The 21,042-nt window shown below is 46.7% G+C and overlaps 1 protein-coding gene across 1 annotated transcript in view; it reads left to right on the top strand.

Moving 5' to 3' along the window:
• Nucleotides 1-21,042, top strand: part of strn3 (striatin, calmodulin binding protein 3) — a 148,140-nt gene that overhangs the window by 65,994 nt on the left and 61,104 nt on the right. The window contains exons 10-12 of the mRNA XM_083633395.1: nt 2,731-2,909; nt 17,350-17,397; nt 20,170-20,291. Of these exons, the coding sequence (XP_083489521.1) occupies nt 2,731-2,909; nt 17,350-17,397; nt 20,170-20,291 (349 nt within the window). The remainder of the gene's footprint in view (nt 1-2,730; nt 2,910-17,349; nt 17,398-20,169; nt 20,292-21,042) is intronic.

Below are 21,042 nucleotides of genomic sequence, written 5' to 3'. Positions count from 1 at the left end.
CCAGGACCGGATGTAGCTCAGATTTTCCTATCTTCTCTCGCCGAAGACTACTCTTATCCCTACGCTGCTTTTAACTCATTCATGGCCAGTTTAGGACTGCCAATATTTAGCACAGGCCAAAGATTTTCATAATTGTTGGTCATCTTTCAAGACCCACAGTAAATTATCTATTAGCACCAAAGTGATTTGCAATACCTCAAAATGAAGATGTACGTCTCTGGGTTCACCAGGAAAAAAAAAAGTGAGCTTTTAGCATGTTCTGTACTCTACTTATAGCCATTTATATACACCCTGTTTTCACCAAAAAGGTCTCTCGGAGAAGAGAAACAGCAGAAAAAGCAATTTTTGTAAAAGACACAATCTCAGGCAGAACTCGCTCTCAATTCTTTTATTTTGAACTGTATTGACATCAGACATGTAAATATTATTCATTATGACACAAATGACAAAAAAAAAAAAAAAATATATATATATATATATATATATACATGAAGTGCTTTTTTTACATTCAACAATACAGTTTACTCGGTGTGAGTGAGTGTGCAGACAGACACACAGACAGACAGACAGACACACAGACAGACACACAGACACAGACACACAGACACAGACACACACACACACACACACACACACACACACACACAGAGAGTTCTGTCCACAGCTGCTGCTGGATCGCACCTCCTTCCCCCGCATATTAGCATAGGAGGGGAACACCAAACTGGTTTGAGATCAGCGTCTAGCCTCCTCTGCCTCGCATCGTTTTCCTCCTCTCGTTCGGGCTGGGACGAATGCTGCGACACAGGAACGGGTCGGGCTTGGCTTTGGGACCAGGCGCTGGAACGATCATGTTCGTCACGGGTTTGACTACTGCGAACAACTCAATCCAGGTTCGCCCTGCAGCAAGGCAAGCAGTGCAGCGCGCCGAGGGGCGTTTCAATGGCGTTTCTCCTCTCTACAAGGAAGCGCGTTTCTCTGTTTTTCCTCCTGCTCATTTCAAACCAACAGCTGCGGTATGTGTTTGATCGCGTGTTGTGGGCTTGTCTTTGAGGCTAGGGACCTGATAACATGTCACAGGCTGGGGAAGTGTTTGAACTACGCGCTGCACTAATAAAAACAAAAACACGTCAAACACGTCATTGGCCCTCTGGGCTATTCCTGATAACACGTCAAAGACGTCTTTGGCCATGAATGAGTTAATGGACTAAATTTTCTATTCCTTTTTTCTGGACTCTTCCTTATTTACATTTTCAACTTCCTGTTCTTTTGTAAGTTTTATTTCTATATCTTAAACTCTGTAAAATGTGTAGCCCGGCATCTATTCGGCCTATCCCGGAGGGGGGTCCCCAAGCTGGGGTCCATAGTTGGGCCCCTACGGTTCATCGGGCCTCACAAGGTTCCTCCTCAGCCAGTCACTAAGGCAATCCTAGGGTGGAAAGGTTTGTTTGCATGGGGGGCTCCGGTGTGTCCCGGCCTGGCCTTCTCTCTCACGCCTTGTGTGTGGGGGCAGGAGCCGGGGAAGGGGGTATCGGTGTTCTCCATCACTGGTCAAGGGATACCGGTAGGTCAAAATAGCTTAGGCTAGGCTATAGATTAGCTACAGCCTAACTGTATGTTGTCGACCAGAGGTTTCCAAAGTCCGAGACCATGGGCCTTCTCTCAGAAGTAGCATGGAAAAAGCACCATGAAAAAGTTGCCTTCACTTTTATTCAAACTATTAATTTAAACCCCCCCCCCCCCCCACACACACATTCCCTGTTCCCTCTCCCTGCTCTCTCCTCCCCCCCTTCTCCCTCTCCCTGCTCTCTCCTCCCGCACATTCCCCTGTTCCCTCCACACCTCCACCCTTTCCCCGCTTTCTCCTCCCCCACATCCCCCCGCTCTCCCTCCCCTGCTCTCTCTTCCCCCCATTTCCCTGCTCCCTCCCCACCTCCTCCCTTTCCGACCGGGTGTGACACTACCGAGAAGCACCTGTGCCTTGTAGTTCTTTCACTATTCAACATGAGTGAACGTAAATTCAACGAGACTAGCGTAAATGCTGCAATAACAACAGTTATGTTGTATGTTGAGGTCAAACATTCTATTCAAAACAAGCTAACATAAACGTTAAACATAAACTGTAACCATATTGCTGTAACGTTATCAACTATGAACGTTAGTAAACTTTATTACTAAGACTCATTGTTGTAGGATTTTGGGAGCCAGCCTTTAGAGCTTTGCCAGGCTGGGAGAACTTGTACATATATTATTCCGTAGAACTGAAGTGGTAAGTTCAGAAAATATGTGTTTTATTATTTATTTTGTTAAGATTCAATGATAACTTGTTTGCATCGAACCAACATTTTAATTTGAAACACTAATGAAAACAATACTGTACAAAACGTTGCTGTCTGTGGCATACAGCCCGGACGGACTATGTGTTTTTGCGCCTCCTGGTGGCTGAAAACAGAAGTGTACTTCCAGGATGAAAAAAAAATCAGCACTGCGCCTTGCACGAGGGACAGTCGCAGTGAATTGGTCCCGTCTTGGATAACTGTGTCTGTAGCATGGTGGCGATTTCTGGGTAAACCTAAAAAATCCGTCATCCCTGCAGTACTCTGTGGGTTGTTAAAGATCTGAACACAATGTGATCCAGGCGACCTCCAGATGTGGTCCAGGTCCGATCAGTTCTATTCACAAGACACTCATTAGGGTGCTCTCTCCTGCCCCCCCCCCCCCCCCCGCCCCCAGGTGCCATCCAATCAAGAGTGTTCGTTCAGGAAGACGTGGAGTCCTAAGTACACACTGCGGAGCCACTTTGACGGTGTGCGAGCGCTGGCCTTCCATCCTGTTGAGCCCTGTCTGCTCACCGTGTCCGAGGACCAGACGGTCAAGCTGTGGAACCTCCAGAAGACTGTGCCCCAAAAGAAGTAGGTCTGCCTGTCTTGTCAGTCTGTCTGCTCACTTTGTCTGAGGACCACACAGTCAAGCTGTGGAACCTCTCCAATACCTTTTTTACATCAAAGGTCCCACTAGTACACGTGTTTTTGTTACCCAGGAAAGCAGCAGAGGGTAGCAGCAGCAGCATCGCCTTTTAAACTTTTATATCGCACTCTCAACCCGCGTTTCTCCACCGCTGCGGGCTGCCCTCCCTTTTCCCTTCCTATCTCACGGCGACGGCGCTGTGTCAGGCCACCCAAAACAAAATGGAAACTTCTGGGTAAAAATTTCAAACTAATGTCATTTAAACAAGTAAACAGCCTGACTGATGCACGTTGGAGGAGAAAAAGGTCTTTCAACAAACGAAGCAGGAAACATATCAAAATACTCATTGTGATGTTAAGATTACATCAAATGGCTGTAAAGCATGACTCAAAATGTTTAACGTTACAACAAGGGTTTTATTTTTGAAAGAGCTAAAGCGGATGACCTACTTACATTCTGGCTGACTTGATGCTGTCTGCGCCTGGGCTGTGGGGTGCACTTGTGCATGAGAGATGCTTTTTTCCTCTGCATATTCCGTCAATGCAAAATAATTATCCATTATGAAAGTCGAATTTCAGGCTGTGGCAATCACTGAATCTCACTGACTCACGCTGGAAAAAGGGCAGCTTGATTGGCAGCCTGCCAGTTGAATAGCCCTGCTCTATCGGCTAAACGGCTTGGAGACTTTTAGACTGAAGAAAATCCCACTAGTTTGTCGATATTAGTGGGATTTTTGGCCAGTCTAAAAGGGGTTCAAGACTGTGCCCCAAAAGGAGTAGGGGCAACAAATGAGAGGGGCGAGGTCCAACTCAACGCTCTGCAAATGTCCTGGGAAGACGCTCATCTGAAAAGGGTCCAGGATGAGTAGAGTGCGCACGCAGACCCATGGAGGGTTGCGCGCCCTGGCTCGGATAACCCACGCAGACCCATGGAGGGTCGCGCGCCCTGGCTCGTAGAACCCACATTGATAGCCTCCACAATCCAATGTGAGAGGTGCCGCTTTGGGATGAGCCTGCCCAGACTAGGATTAGCCCAGGAGACGAACAGATGATCACCCTTCCTGAGCTCCCTAGGTTTGTCCATGTAAGTGCACAGGGCACAAAGACTGAGCCTGCTGTTCCCCAGCAAAAGCTTCTAAATTGATGGGGAACAAGCACTCATAACCTTAGGCATGAAGGCTGGGTTGGGGATCATAGTCCTCTTTCCATCTCCTGGGGCAAACTGAGTGCACGAGGTGTGGACAGAGAGCGTGTGAAGATGGCAGACTCTCTTAGCCGAGGCCAAAGCAACAACAGCGCTGTTTTAAGGGACAGGTGTTTCAGGCTCGCCTTTTGGAACGGTTCAAAGGGCGGGGCTTTCAGCCCCCGCAGAACCGTATCCAAATCCCAAGAAGGCATCAGGGACCTGGGAGCAGGGAGAACCCTGCGGGCCCCTTTCATAAAGGCGCGGACCAGCTTATTCTGGTCCACAGCCTCGCCTCCAAGACGGAAATGGACAGCTTGCAGGGCTGCCAGGTAGACCTTTAACGTGGAAAAGGCTCTACTTTCGACAATCAGTTCCTAGAGAAAAGTCACAATAACTTTCTCAGAACAAAGATAAGGATTGTGGCCCCGCTCACGGCACCAGTTTTGGAACAACTTCCACCTCTGACCGTAAAAGGACCTGGTGGAGGGACTCTATGGTTCTGAACAGTGGTGAGCACCCTGGAAAGGAGACCCTTGCCCAGAGAGCTAGGGTCTCTGGGCAAGGGTGGAACACCATCCCCCCACCCCTTGCGACAGCATGGTGCTGTGTGTTGGGAGTCTCCAAGCCGGGGCACGCAGCAGCTGGTAAATTTCCAATTGCAAGTGCATTGCCAGCCATTGCGGGGCTACCAGGATGAGCATGTGCCCTTGATCCCTCACACTGGCTAGAGTGGGGAGAATCAAGTGGTTGGAATGCGTAAAGCAGCTTGTGCGGCCAGGCGTGTTGGTCTGGGCTGCGTAATGAGAAGAATCTCTCGCAATGAGCGTGTGGCAAATAGGTCCATTCTGGCTCTGCCGTAGCGTGACCAAATCTGTGCCACTATCAGGGGGTGGGGAGGCCACTCCCTGTACACCACCCCGCCCTGTAGCCCCACCCCTGGACATCAGGTCTGCGCCCGTGTTCAGGATCCTGCCAGAGAGAGGTACTGTGCATTAGAGGTCTTCACGGGTCTACTCGGACCCTAGGACCCGGGACCCGACCTGAGACCCGTACGGGGCTGGGTCCACATTTCTTATGGTCAATTAAGGTCCCCACGGGTCCCGGGTCTATTTATCCTTATGTGTAATACCCGAGTGGATCCGAGAAGACCCGTGATCAGCGCTGATCACGAGAGAAACGCATCAAAACAGCGCACGTGAGGCTTGTTGTCACAAACTGCAAGTAAATCCATAGAGAAAATAAGTAGCAAAGAGCGTTCCCATCTGCAACTAAAATTACATTACTTCCTCGTTTACATGAGGCGCATGTGAGCGCATGGGTACACATGCGTCTCAGGCAAACAAGGAAGTGAATAACAGAAAACGTGGATTTATTTTTTTATTACACATTTCTTGGCAGGGATGAATGGATAATATGCATTACGTCACGGTCAGGCAGTGTCCGGGGCAGCAGCTCGACAGCGTCAACCAGGGGAGAATATGCTATAACGTTAGTTAATAAAGATGCCCAAAGTTTCATTTGATATAGCCTACAACTTGTAGCAGTTAACAAGCAACTTTGACGTCGGCACCACTAGTCTCTGCCTCTGTATTTCTCGGATCTGCACGGGGCTGGGTCTCAGATTTCTAATAATAGACAGGTCCACTCCGGGTCCGGGCACAAATGTCCCGCGTCCATTAGGGTCCGGGTCCGTAATTTTGGACCCGTGAAGACCTCTACTGTGCATCGCTCCACAGGATCAATCAGCGAACTAGCGTGTGCAACTTCAGTGAGCACCTTGGTGGTTTATATACGACACCGTTGTTGTGTTGTCCAACCTCACAAGGACATGGCATCCTCTGATAGACGGGAGGAAGTATTTCAGAGAAAAACTGCCTTGAGTTCCAGAAAGTTGATATGGGCTCGCTGGTCCTTTATGACATTGGTTCCCAAACTGTGGTCCGCGGGGCTCCGCCTGGTGGTCTGCCAGAGAATTGCAAAAAACAAAAACAAAAATGATTTTTTCTTCTCCCCCCCCCCCCCCCCCCTTTTTAACAGACAACAGTTTTTACATACACATTAACCCTGGGAGTAGCCGATTGGGCCGATTTTCAGAAATATTGCGGTCTTTGGGAAACATCACAATTTTGAACATTTACTTTCAGAGGCTGCAGCAGGCTCAGCTTTAAAGCCAGAGTGAAGTTTCTGGTATCATATGAAACTAGAAAATTTAAGGAATCGATTTGTACCAACCAGGCCATGCCAGCTTGTCAGGAAGGTAGCTAAATAACACTCCAAAGTTAGACTAAATTTTGGCAAGCTAGTAGCCTTATATTGTTATTTAGCCTTTCTGCTGCTATTGCATGGTTAAATCAGCAAATTTTATTTTATGGGGGGGCGGGGGGTGTTATACACAGTGGAAGTGGTCCCTGGGAAATTTGGTTTGGTACGTAGTGGTACTTGGTCGGAAAGGTTTGGGAACCCCTGCTCTATGCCACAGCAGCCCTCCACAGACCAGTTCCCATGGACAGCTCCCCATCCCCACAGACTGGTGTCTGTGGTGACCACCTCCCTAGACTCGGTCGTGCCTAAGGGCACTCCCGTGGTCAGGAAGGAGGGGGCCATCCATTCCCAGAGTGCCATTACCCACTCCGGAGGGACTGTTACCCTCCATGTGTCATGACGCACGGGGTCCAGCCTGAGTGAGGCCACCCAGTGCTGGATTTCCCATCGTGTGAAGGTGACCACGGCAAATCACTGAGATAGCCGAGGCCATCATGCCCAAAAGTCGTTGGCAGGTCTTGAGACTCACAGAGTTGCTGGAAGAGGGCAAGACACGCCCTGAACGACTTCACGGGCTCCACCGACAGGCAGGCCTGAACAAGTGAGTACCGGTAGTCTGCAGGGAGTGACCATGTAGTCTATCTCCTGGGACGGGATGAGCTTGCTTTTTTCTTCATTTATCACAAAACCTAAATTCGTTAGGTGTGTTGTGACAATGAGTGCGTCAGCACCTCCTGTTCCAACTGAGCTAGAATTAGCCAGTCGCCCAGATAAGTCGCCAAGCAAATGCTCTCATGCCTGAGCGGGGCTGTCGCCGCCTCCGTGCATTTGACAAACACTCTGGGACTGAAAGATAGGCCAAATGGGAGGATGCAGTACTGGTAACACGTTCCCCTGAACTCGAATCGGAGGAACTGGCGGTGAGGGGGGTAACGTCTCGAAGGTCCACCGACGTGAGCCAGTCGTTTAGACGGATCATGTGCAGGAGTAACCGAGACGTTAGCATTTCATTTTCGGATAAATTTGTTCAGAGCGCATAAGTCCCGAATTGGGCAGCCCAGCCCCTCCCCCTTCCCACCCCCATTTGGTGCCCCACACCAGGAAATATCTGGAGTATAAGCGTGTTTTGCTCTGGCTCAGTGGCACTTCGGCGATGGCACCTTTGTTTAGCAGGGAGTGAATTTCCTGCTGTAAAACCTGGCTAGCCTCCCCCTGAGCTGTTCTTTGTACAATGCCAGAAAAAGCCTGTAGCCTCTCGTTATTATTCGAAAAGCCCAACCCGGAGCGTTCATGTCTCTTCAGAAAGCCTGTGCTCTGGCCAGGTTTGTGGAGACTGCTTCATCCGGAGGGGCCCTCAGTGGAACTGTGGCCCCTGTGGCTTTGGCCTGGTCCCTGCTGGGCAGGAGAGGCCAGGCTATGACCTGTCCCCTGCTTTGATGACATGACATTCTGGGTTTTTCTTTTCACATCTTTCAAGCTGTGCCCTCGGCTCGAGACGCGTGGATGCAACAGCTGTGTACACTTTAATATTTTTTCTTTGACAGGAACAGGAGAAAACACTTTGTGTCTGTGTGTCTGCTTGTGACATGGCTCTGTGGGTGCAACAGCAACTCTCTCTGTGGTTCTGTCTGTGGTCCTCTATCTCTCTGTGGTTCTGTCTGTGGTCCTCTGGGCCGGCTGAACGAGATGCAGCAGCTGGGACAGCACACTCAACCCGGTGGGGCCTGGCAAGGAACGGGGGACCAGATGCGCACCTTAAAGAGTGGGTGGGACTACCACCCGGAGTCCTGCAGGCTGCGGGTCTGGCCTCCACTTCTTAACGGGGAGGCAGGCCTGGAGAACTTCAGACAAATCATAAATTTCCTGACGGACGATGCTGCCCTGATGTTCCTACACTCTATGATTTTTTTCCCACATTGACTACTGCTTAACGAGCTGGTCGTTGGCATGTAAAACAGCTCTTAAGCCGATTTAATCTTTATTTAAAAAAGCCCTAAAGATCTTTGATAAAAAAACAATCTTTGCCCATATCTGTACCATTATAAAGAAGCATGATTTCCTTGATTTTGACAATTTAAAAACCTTCAGACAGGCCTGTTTTGTTTTTAAGTGTCTCCATGATCTTGCCCCACCCCCGCTGGGAGAGTTTTTTAAACAGAGGTCCGTGGAGGGCATGACCACCAGGGCGTGTCTAAGAGGAGACTGCGAGCTGGCCCACAGACGCACCGCTTTCGGGAAGAACGTCCTGTCCATTGTGGGCGAAAAGATATGGAACAGTCTCCCGGCCGCAGTTAGGGAATGTCCCACTTATCCTACTTTTAAAGTCAAAATCAAGGAATGGCTCAAAACGACACAACAGTGCACCCATATTCAATAGCCTTCAATAGCCATTTTATTTTTCTATCATTTTATTATCTTATCTGTTTGTGTGTATTGCTTTTATTCTGTGTATGTATTGTTATCCCTTGTGTATGTGTAGTGGAGAGAACAAGGGACTAGGTGCTAGTCAGGGGTTTTGTAACCAAGTTCACGCCGGTGTGCTGGCCAGGACACCACTTAAAGCCTCCGGGTATGAGTAAGAAAGAGCTGAGAGAGGATGCTGTTTCAGTCCTTCTTTACTGGTATTTGCAACAACATAAGGTGGTGAGTCAGGGATATATGTGAACAGTTGTGGTTTTTATATAAAGAAAGAATAACAAAAAATACAATGAGTGATACCAAATATAAATAATTCCCATTAATACCCCCATCTGCACAAAATATGATTACTCCCCTTATTATTACAGAGCCAGAAATAAACGACATTGAATTATTAATAGGTTTCCACAAACATATTAGCTAATGGCCCTTATATCTCCCGTTTTACTGGTGAGACCTTTTATTCTGAAAATCCACACTTCCTGTTGCAGCTAACTATCCGAGCTTAACCTCGATGCAAACGCAGGCATCAGTAATAACCTCGGGAGGCTCGCTCCATCACAGAACATCACTCCACACAATAGCAACAACAGGCAATGAACAATACAACATAAGAACATGCCGAGGACTCGACACGACACACTCAACCGACGTGCTGCGTCGGGGACTGTCAGGCGAGAGGACGGGAGGACCACCAATTAGTGTGCATGAACCGGCCATGATCAGCGCTGACCGGTGGTCCGATGACGCGCACCCAAACTCCCACTTTCCCCTCATATCAACCACATAACAGCATCAGCACAACGAAAATGCAACACCACGGGCAAATACTCACCTTTCATACACGCACAACTTGACAACTTGACAGACAAAATGACTGCCCAACTTTGACGACGACTGACACCCAAATTGACTGCGCTCGACTGATGACGCTCACACTACTGTAATTTATACACAACTCGTGATGCCAATTAACCCATTGATACCTGCGCGCGTTCTCTAGAGTGGCACTCTAAACCTACTGCATGTTTGTAAACACCCCCTGTAAACCTGACGTTTTGGGACAAGTTGCCAGAGCGGTCGGCGTTCACTAAAGCCTTTATATCTCAGGCTCTGTAGCACATAGAAACATAAAATAAAAAGGATTTGAGAGCTTAACCCTTTGGCTTTTTGTATTATATTTGCCCTAATGTTATTACCGTAAATTCCGGACTATAAGCCGCGGCTTTTTTCCCGTTTTTTGGCCTTTTTTGGCCCCTGCGGCTTATATAACGGTGCGGCTTATCTATGGATTTTTTCCAAAAAAAAAAAAAAATCTCTCTTTTTTAGCACTCTTTCTAACTATAAATCCACTTCTGTTTTAATTTCCTCTCTTGCCCTCTTTTAACAACATAACATAACATAACATAACACAACACAGGTAAGCAGAAAGAAAAAGACGAAGCAATCACGCCATGAATGAGGCAATGACTCACCTGCTGGAGGCTGGAGATACACGGCTTGGGCTAAACTTTTACTCCGTGAAACACTATCGATTAAGTCCGACATCGCTCAGAGGTTTTGAGCAGCTTGAAAACAAGTTTGAAAACGTGCAGAAGTCCATCCACTCACTCACTAAAGAAACTAAGGCAACCGTGAACAGAGTTTATAATGCGGAAAAGCGCATCCGCGCACTGGAGGACAAAAACAACACAGTGAGTCCGAAAATGGATAAAATGCAAAATCGAAACCCTGCACACGCAGGTTGATGACTTAATCAGCAGGAGTAAAAGAAATAACATTCGCCTGATCAATGTAAAAGAGGGAGCTGAGATTGGTGACATGGACGCTTTCGTGGCAAAATCCTGTGTTACATCCTGGACCTGAAGGAAGGCGAGAAACCACCAGAGGTGGACAGGGCACACCGGGCGCCTCGGCCACGTCCAGACCCCGGCCTGCCACCGAGGGCCATCTTCATCTGCCTACTCCGCTGGCCCGACCGTCAACTCATCCTCCAGGCTGCGGGGAAGAAGCCCCTCACCTGGGAGGGTACGCGCTTTTTCGTCCGGCAGGACCTCTCCGCGTTGGTGCAACAGAAACGCGCAACATACAACAGCATCATCGAAAAGGTTAAAGTCAATGGATATCGCTTTGGCGTACTGTACCCAGCGAGACTCGTCATAACCATTGATGGACAGCGGCGGAACAAGAGCTCAAAGTGAAACTGCCGAATATCTTTTGAGTTGGACTGGTCAATAGTACTGTGAGTAACTAAAATAAAAAAATAAAAAACGGAATTCTCTCTTCTTTAGCACTCTTTCTAACTATAAATCCACTTCTGTTTTAATTTCCTCTCTTGCCCTCTTTTCACCACACCGCGGACACTGTGTGCACTGTAAAAAAAACAAAAAATACCATTAAAACACCCGCGGTCTGGGGATTAGTGACCTGACTTTTGTTTTGTTGAAATGTTAATAAATGGGAGCTTCCCCAAACAGCCATCTCTTTCCCGACAATCCCCTCTGTGCACGAAGCCTTACATATGGTAATTAAACATCAAAACACCCGCGGCTTATAGACCGGTGCGGCTTATATAAGAAAAAAATAGTCACCTTTGAAGGTGCGGCTTATAGACCGGTGCGCCTTATAGTCCGGAATTTACGGTATATTTTTTTTTTATCTTTAACCCCAAAAAATATGCATTTTAAGAAATGTTAAAGGTCCCAATTCATGCAGCTGTAACCTCTTAAAAACGTGTGTCTCTGGTCCATAAAACATGATTCTGGATTAATTTGCCGAAAATATAGCAACCCCGTTTGTTGTGACGGAGTTCTCACTTCCTCATCTCGTCGCTTCCCAAGAATGGTCTGTTTCTATAATATATTCAGAACTAACAGTTCCCATTGGCCGCTGAGGGAGAGCCCGCCCCAGGCTCCCAGCGGCCAATCAGATTAGTGTCTGTGGACCAGCACGCTAGGTTGCGAGTTATCGCTAACTTAACGGTTACTACGCTAAAGAGGACATCTCAAAATGCCTAGACTTACCGAATGCACCTCCGCAGTTGCTGGATCACGTACAGTTGGCGTCGCTCCAGCTAGACGCCTTCGCCTTGGTGCAGGTAGCTTGTGTGAGAGAGACCCGCGCAGTATGCGTGAGGAAGCTCGTGATGTCCCAATCCCCCTCTGGGCAAACGAAGCGTTTGGGGGTGTGGCTTGAAGGAGACTGCAGGGGGAAGCTGGATAGGGACAAATCCAACTGTGGCAGTTCTGAGCTTGTGACCACTCATTACAGGGAGGGATGACAGCAGTATATATGCATTTACAAGTAAAAACAGCTTTTGCACGGAATGGGACCTTTAATAAAGATTACGGCAACCCTTCCAAATAAAAAGCCATGGGTTTAAGCTCTCAAATGCTTTTTATGCCTCTGCCGGCGAAGCCAGGCCGAAGGCATTATGGATCCGGGTTGTCCGTCCGTACGGCCGGCCGGCCGTCCGTACGGATGTCCGTCCGTACAGATGTTTGTTAACGCCATATCTGAGGAACGCCTTGACGGAATTTCATCAGATTCGCCTTAAACATTCACTTAGGCTCAAGGATGATCTGATTAGATTTTGGTGGTCAAAGGTCAAAGGTCAAGGTCACTGTGACCTCTCGAACGCCATTTTCAAGCTTGTTAACGCGATATCTGAGGAACGCCTGGACGGAATTTCATCAGATTCGCCTTAAACATTCACTTAGGCTCAAGGATGATCTGATTAGATTTTGGTGGTCAAAGGTCAAAGGTCAAGGTCACTGTGACCTCTCGAACGCCATTTTCAAGCTTGTTAACGCCATATCTGAGGAACGCCTTGACGGAATTTCATCAGATTCGCCTTAAACATTCACTTAGGCTCAAGGATGATCTGATTAGATTTTGGTGGTCAAAGGTCAAAGGTCAAGGTCACTGTGACCTCTCGAACGCCATTTTCAAGCTTGTTAACGCGATATCTGAGGAATGCCTGGACGGAATTTCATCAGATTCGCCTTAAACATTCACTTAGGCTCAAGGATGATCTGATTAGATTTTGGTGGTCAAAGGTCAAAGGTCAAGGTCACTGTGACCTCTCCAACGCCATTTTCAAGCTTGTTAACGCGATATCTGAGGAACGCCTGGACGGAATTTCATCAGATTCGCCTTAAACATTCACTTAGGCTCAAGGATGATCTGATTAGATTTTGGTGGTCAAAGGTCAAAGGTCAAGGTCACTGTGACCTCTCGAACGCCATTTTCAAGCTTGTTAACGCGATATCTGAGGAACGCCTGGACGGAATTTCATCAGATTCGCCTTAAACATTCACTTAGGCTCAAGGATGATCTGATTAGATTTTGGTGGTCAAAGGTCAAAGGTCAAGGTCACTGTGACCTCTCCAACGCCATTTTCAAGCTTGTTAACGCGATATCTGAGGAACGCCTGGACGGAATTTCATCAGATTCGCCTTAAACATTCACTTAGGCTCAAGGATGATCTGATTAGATTTTGGTGGTCAAAGGTCAAAGGTCAAGGTCACTGTGACCTCTCGAACGCCATTTTCAAGCTTGTTAACGCGATATCTGAGGAACGCCTGGACAGAATTTCATCAGATTCGCCTTAAACATTCACTTAGGCTCAAGGATGATCTGATTAGATTTTGGTGGTCAAAGGTCAAAGGTCAAGGTCACTGTGACCTCTCCAACGCCATTTTCAAGCTTGTTAACGCGATATCTGAGGAACGCCTGGACGGAATTTCATCAGATTCGCCTTCAACATTCACTTAGGCTCAAGGATGATCTGATTAGATTTTGGTGGTCAAAGGTCAAAGGTCAAGGTCACTGTGACCTCTCGAACGCCATTTTCAAGCTTGTTAATGCGATATCTGAGGAACGCCTGGACGGAATTTCATCAGATTCGCCTTAAACATTCACTTAGGCTCAAGGATGATCTGATTAGATTTTGGTGGTCAAAGGTCAAGGTCACTGTGACCTCTCGAACGCCATTTTCAAGCTTGTTAACGCGATATCTGAGGAACGCCTGGACGGAATTTCATCAGATTCGCCTTAAACATTCACTTAGGCTCAAGGATGATCTGATTAGATTTTGGTGGTCAAAGGTCAAAGGTCAAGGTCACTGTGACCTCTCGAACGCCATTTTCAAGCTTGTTAACGCGATATCTGAGGAACGCCTGGACGGAATTTCATCAGATTCACCTTAAACATTCACTTAGGCTCAAGGATGATCTGATTAGATTTTGGTGGTCAAAGGTCAAAGTCACTGTGACCTCTCAAACGCCATTTTCAAGCTTGTTAACGCGATATCTGAGGAACGCCTGAACGGAATTTCATCAGATTCGCCTTAAACATTCACTTAGGCTCAAGGATGAACTGATTCCATTTTGGTTATCAAAGGTCAAAGGTCAAGGTCACAAATGCCATTTTCAAGCTCGGTAACGCCATATCTCAGTAACACATTGACTAAATTTCTTCACATTTGGCTCAAATATTCAATTCTGCACAGAAACGCCTTGATGCAATTTCTTCCAATTTGGCTCCAACATCCACTTGGACTCAAGAATGAACTAATGGCGGAGGCATAAGTCCGCGTTGCGGTCGTTCTAGTTATTTTATAGTAATGGTAGTATGTTGTTGTTTCTTTATATTGTTGTTTCATTATTGTTGTTTATCTGGGGATTAATATGTATTACTGGGGATGGTATACTGCTTTAAAACGGCACCTCCCCTATATCCTCTTCTATTTTTTCTATATATGAGTGCTGTCACTGTATAGGCTGATTGAATGATCACCTCCCACTCTCCTCTATCCAATGAGAAATTAACATCTCATACTGGAGGCTTTTTAACTGCTGAATGTTTCTGCCTGTACTGTTTGACTCTGAAGAAGACGCTGTGTGCGTCGAAACGTCAGTGCTTTGTACCTATTAAATAATTTCTAGTGATTTCGTGTGCTCCAGTCCTCTCTTTGGGTTCAGTCTTTACTGAAGTGGCCCATTGAACCTTTTCCAGCTTTTTATTTTATGTTTCTATATGCTACAGAGCCTGAGATATAAAGGCTTTAGTGAACCCTTGACAATTACTGCAGCAAAAGTAATGTTAGCGATCTCCGTTTTGCAGTCGTCTTGAAATATGGCAAATTCACCAAAAGTCACTCACCCAATGAGCCTTGGCTAGCGTGTCAACAGTCACATCATAATCTGGGTGTGGAATCTTCTTATTCATTGATGTCTTCGTCCTCAAAGTAAGTTATACTCTGTTCAGTTCATCACTTAGCGTTAGCATTCACTTAGCTTACTGTCTGAGACGCGGCCATGCAGAATTGCCACCGTGCAGTAAAACCTTGAGGCTATTGCAGATTGGAACATGAGATAAATAAATCTGAAATTACGTCCGCAACATTAATTTCATCCTCTAATACAACTAGAGTTGTATGGGAAGTCTTGCTGGACCAGCGCTAACCTTGATTTGCCCTGTAGTTCAGCTTGGGAAAACTGTCCACACCGTCGAGGCAAAAAACAAACAAAAAAACTACAAAACCCACAATGCATTTCACCTCCGCCACATCTATTTCAGCAAATCATGATGCATTTCATCGGTCACATGTCTTGAAACAACGATATACACGTACTACATGTCTGTGTTGCAGCCGGCATGAAAGGTAAAAGGACACGCCCGTTGCCGTCGGTGTTAAAGGGATATACACGCAAATGCTGCATCCAGTATCAATGGGTTAAGCAAGATCAAAAGCCTGTCACGTGGGTCGGCTCAGCCTATCAAATTATAAGGGCAATAACAAATACTTATCAGCACATAATCAGACATACATACATATAAGCCACCTGGCAATAATATTTACACTCCAACTTTGGGGCCTTTTCTACAGTATGTTTTTTTATCCCTTGTCCATTTTTATTATATTGCTTTTTTATTCCCATATTCTGTATTTATCTTATTATCTTATCTTATTATCTTATATTATTATTAGTTTTTAGTTGTTTATGTCCCGAGGACTGCGGGTGAAAATTAGCTTCGGCTAACCCCGGCACTTTTACCGTTGTCACGTATGGATGATTCTGTACATGTATAACTGTCTTATTAATGTGCATTGTCCTGTCTAAATAAACAATAAAGTAAAGTAAAGTAAGTAGAGAACCACCTCCCTTCTTCTTCACCTCATGGACTGCACGCATGGAGGAGAGAGCAGGGCCAAAACAAACAGAGGGTGGAGATGGAATAGTCGAGGTAATTGTCCTCTCTTTGTCAGTGAGATGGGGGAGATCGAGCCTGCGGGTTCTCTCTGAGACGACAGCTGAGGCCAGGACTCCCGTGGCCTCGACGGCTGAGCGGTGTACGAGGCTGGACCATTGAGCACACTGCTTTATGTCTGCCAAAGTCTCCGCTTCTTTGGTTGTCTCGTATTGGTCGATCTGCTCCAGCTGATAGAAGCCCAAAATAGAGACGAATGGTGAGCGCTCTGGCGGCCGCCCCCCCGGGCTTATAGGTCCGCTGAGTCTGATGTGACTGGAAGCGGGCCTCCTTGGTCGGTAGAGTGGTAGCCGGGGCTCCGAGTGCGCTCCTCCTCCCAGAGGCCATATGAGCTGAGTTGATGTCCTTCGTGTTCAGCTCACGTGATCCGAAGACGGTGCTCTTAGCTCTGAAAGGCTTGTCCCATCGTATCTCCCGCCACTTGTGACCTGTGTGGGCTCAGGCCAGGTTAATCCCTGGGCTTCACACGCCTTGCGTAGGATGCCATGGAGAGAGCCTGCCGGAGGGTACGGGGCCCTTCCAAGGAATTGGAATCAATCAGGGAATTGTTATCAACGAGCATGCCGTAACCCCCCTCATCCTCGTCGCTTCCGTCCTCAGACGAAAGGGTGTGACTCTCTCACACCCTTTCGTCTGCGTTTAATTCCAAAATGTCCTAAATACTGCCACGGGCACGGGCTCGAAAGCCCTTCGTCCCGCTCCTGTCCCACGCAGTGACAGTGGGGAGGGGGTGCGAGGAGGAACCTCGTCCCCATGCAGTGACAGTGGGGAGGGGGTGCGAGGAGGAACCTCATCTCGCAGGCATGTAGCCTTAGAGCAGAGATGCCCAAATCCTTTCCTATGAAGGGCCAAAAATGTATCTTGATGGAGGGACGTGGGCCAAAAATAAATACTGATGCATCACGTTACATTAAAATGTATTATATTTTGTAGACAATTCTAATTCTAAAATAAAATGTCTAAATAATAAAAACACTACACTACTCTTTTATCTGTTTAACAGTCATTTCATTAGTTAGATTTAGAGTTGATGGATTCCTTAGGTCTTCTAGTTTCATATAAGTATCATCACTGTAGCTTTAAAAATTAGCCCACCACCACCTCTGAAGGACAGTAATATTGTTTCTCTCTGTGTGTGCGTGTGCGTGTGCGTGTGCGTGTGTGTGTGTGTGTGTGTGTGTGAGAGAGAGAGAGAGAGAGAGGTTGATGAGATGTTTGATGTCTTCGTGTTTTCTCTGTTTTCAGAAGTACGTCTTTTGATGTGGAGCCCATCTACACATTCAGAGCCCATGTGTGAGTACACACGCATGCACACACTCACACAGACACACACACGCATGTGCAAACGTCATCAGCCCTTTTTAGCAACCGCTTATGTTTTTTTTACTTTGCGCACAAAATAATGTTATTTGTAACAAATCTAACAAAAAAACAACAACTTGGTGAACAGTGTGGCCAGGTCATGACTCAGAAACATGAAAAAGACCAAAAGATGCTCAAAACACAGTGGAGATAGTGGAGATGGCTGTGGACTACAGGAAGAATGCAGCCCTACCTTCCCCCATCACCCTGTGTGACTCCCCAGGGTGGAGATGGGGTAGACTACCGGCGGAGGAAGTGGAAGTCCCCAAATCCCATAGTATATGGATAGTTTGAGGTCGGCGCCAATTTTGATCCAATCAGAGAAAAGTTGAAATTTTCTGAGAAACGGAAGGTCCAATCGCGATGCCTGTTAATGGACTATATGTATTTTTTCATCCCGAATCCAATGCCGCCATCCCTGAGTCTCTACGAGTTACGCTTGTGGAGATACGTCCGCCCTACCTGCAGGACTACAGGAGAGAGATAGAGGACAGTGGGGGGTTGGGGGTTTCAAGTCACTGACCAAACACTCTATTTCAGTGATTGCTGTCAGAATGTAGAGTCATTTAACACTTATTTTAACACAAAAACATCGCTGAATGCAGCTTTAATGGTTTCTTTAGTGTTGTGGCACAGAGGCTGTCTAGTTACTAATTGATACTTTGGTGCAAAAGGCTGGAATTCCCGGCTTCTCCGGGTGCTTAGAGCACACCAGCATGATCCAGCACCAAATCCAGTCAGCTAGGCATGAGAAGAGAGGCCTGCATGTAGTATTCTTGGACCTGGCTAATGCTTTCGGGTCAGTACCACATAGTCTGTTATGGGAGGCTTTTGATTTCTTTAGAGTGCCAGGTAGCATAAAGAGCTTAGTTAAAGCCTACTTCTTAGATATTCAACTCTGCTTTACCACAGCAGAGTACACTACAGCTTGGCAGCAGCTGGAGATAGGCATTATGGCAGGGTGTACAATTTCCCCTTTAGCTTTTACCATGGCAATGGAGATCATTATTAGGGCTTCAAAATGGGTAGTGGGTGGAGAAAGGCTGCAGGGAGGGCTGTGCCTCCCTCCAATTAGGACCGACATGGATGATATGACTATGAGGTCAACCGCTCCATGTACTAACAGATAGATAACTGGTAAATGGACTGCATTTATATAGCGCTTTTATCCAAAGCACTTTACAATGTGCCTACATTCACCCATTCACACACCGAAGGCGGCCGCCGGCCAGCTCCCACGCAGGGTGCTGGCACAGCCATCGGGGGCAATTTGGGGTTCAGTCTCTTGCCCAAGGACACTTCGACATGTGGACTGGAGTGGACTAACATTAACGGTTCTCTTATCAGTAATGAAGAAATGAAGAAAATTGATTTCTTATATTTGCTACATAAACGTTATTCTCGCACATTTTATCTCACCAGCTCCGTAAGACATGCCTATGATATAAAGAGATCGCTCGCTTTCTCAAGCGACAAGACACAACAGCAAGGAGCCATGTGTCTGAGTGAGTGAAGACACATGAAGGCAGCTGTCGCAAATAACAGGGAGAAAGACACGTCGCAGTGAAAAGAGAGAGAGCAGAGAACGAGGCGATCAAAAGTTTGGATGACTTCACTAGAGTCGGTGCTGACAATGCTCATTGTCACAAGTGTAACAAATTGTTCACTAGTAAGGGTGGAAACACAAGCAATCTGTCTAAACACTGTCTATACAGTGAAGGTCCATCAAATCGAAACAGAGAAATGCACGATTTATCCACAAGCTACTCACATTTCAATATGCGACCCAGTTACCCCGTTCACCTCCTCAGGTATGTTATGTATTTTATGCGATCAGCCAGGCTAGCCAGGCACTAGGCTGCCTAGTGCCCACACACAGAGTTATGTCAATTATGCGAACATGGATGGTTAATCATTAAGAGTAAACATTGTCCAGCTGATTAGGTGTGTTCCAATCTGAAATAAATGGTCAGAGCATCATCTCAGCTGTCCTTCAGGAACTCAGTTTTCCTTTCAGATCAGGGGGTGGATGGGGATTAGTGATTTAGAGGTGAGTGTAGCAGGCAAATAGTGTCTTGTTTTATTCAGGGGCATATGCTTTTTCTAACTGAATGTTTATATTGGCAGTGGTAGAATGAGATTTTAATTCTTATATAATGCTGGATATTTTAATGAATAATAAAAACACACCTAATGATTTTGCAGCTTTTTGGTTTGTTAAAGCTGCACCTACAATGAACCTAACCCAGTCCCACTTGTTTAATTTTTCTCTCTCTTAAAAATAACAAAAAGAACCGATAAGAGTACAGTTAAAGTACCGGATCGATAAGCAGTACCGATAACAGTAGTAGTATCATTAATTCCTTAACAATAACCATCCCTACATAAGACCCTAAATTACATAGTTGGAAGGTTGTGGTTTGTGTGAATATTTTCTGGTTTCTTTACACTGTTAGAAAACTGAATATCTTTGGGCTAATAGATTAATCCAGAAAATAATCGGCAGATTAATCGATTGATTCATTTCTCTCTCTCTCTCTCCCTCTCAATCTATCTCTCTCTCCCTCTCTGTGTCTCTGTCTGTGTCAGTCTCTCCCTCACTGTTTCTGTGTGTGTGTGTGTGTGTGTGTGTCTGTGTCTGTGTGTGTGTCTGTGTCTGTGTCTGTGTGTGTGTGTGTGTGTCTGTCTCTCTCTCTCTCTCAGTGGTGCAGTGTTGTCATTGGCGGTGGGGTCCAGTGGGGGGCAGTGTTTCACTGGAGGCATAGACTCCACCATCCAGTGGTGGAACATCCCCAGCTCCAATGTAGACCCTTACGACACCTATGGTATGCACACACACACCTGGGTGAGAATGAATGAAAGTTTTATTTCCGTGCCAGGACAATTCCTTGACCCATCCCATATGGGATTATCAGACACATCAATATTCAATAATTAACAAAACAGAACATCCCCAACCATACCCAACCAGCAACACATAATATGACCTAAATATAAACGAATATATATACTAGGGCTGTCAGCGTTAACGCGTTAACTATCGTTCCTATTAACGGCACTAATTTTTTTAACGCGCGATTAACGCATGCACGTTCTGTGATGTTTGAGCCTTGGTCCGCGCCATAGTTTTGGAAATCAGGAAGCAGTAACAGTAGTTGATATCAAGCAGAAAGAAACCTCCGTGAGCAGAAAAGGAGGAGGAAAATTGTTATAATGGCAATTTCAGCTTAAAATTGAGAAGATGTCCCGCATTTTGGGTGAGAGAGAGAGAGGGCGCGCGTCAGCTCTCCCCGTCTGTCTCTTCTTTCACCGTGGCAGAGAGAGAGACAGACGGAGAACGGGGGGGGGGGGGGGGGGGGGACAGAGAGGGAGAGAGAGCGAGCGAGATGGACAGACAGGCAGTGAGAGAGGGACCGACGGAGAATGGGAACGCGAGAGAGAGAGATACCGAGAGAGAAAGAGAGAGGGGGGAGAGAGCATGCACGCAGCTTCTCCTGTCTGTGGCTCGAGAGATGTAGAGGATAGCACCAATTAACTTCACACAGTGCAGCCTGAGAGATGTGTATTCCCAGTAAC

This window comes from Poromitra crassiceps (genome assembly GCF_964638095.1).
Source record: "Poromitra crassiceps genome assembly, chromosome: 3".
Classification (NCBI taxonomy): domain Eukaryota; kingdom Metazoa; phylum Chordata; class Actinopteri; order Beryciformes; family Melamphaidae; genus Poromitra; species Poromitra crassiceps.
Note: the sequence above shows the minus strand (reverse complement) of the source record. Positions and strands in the feature narration are given on the sequence as shown.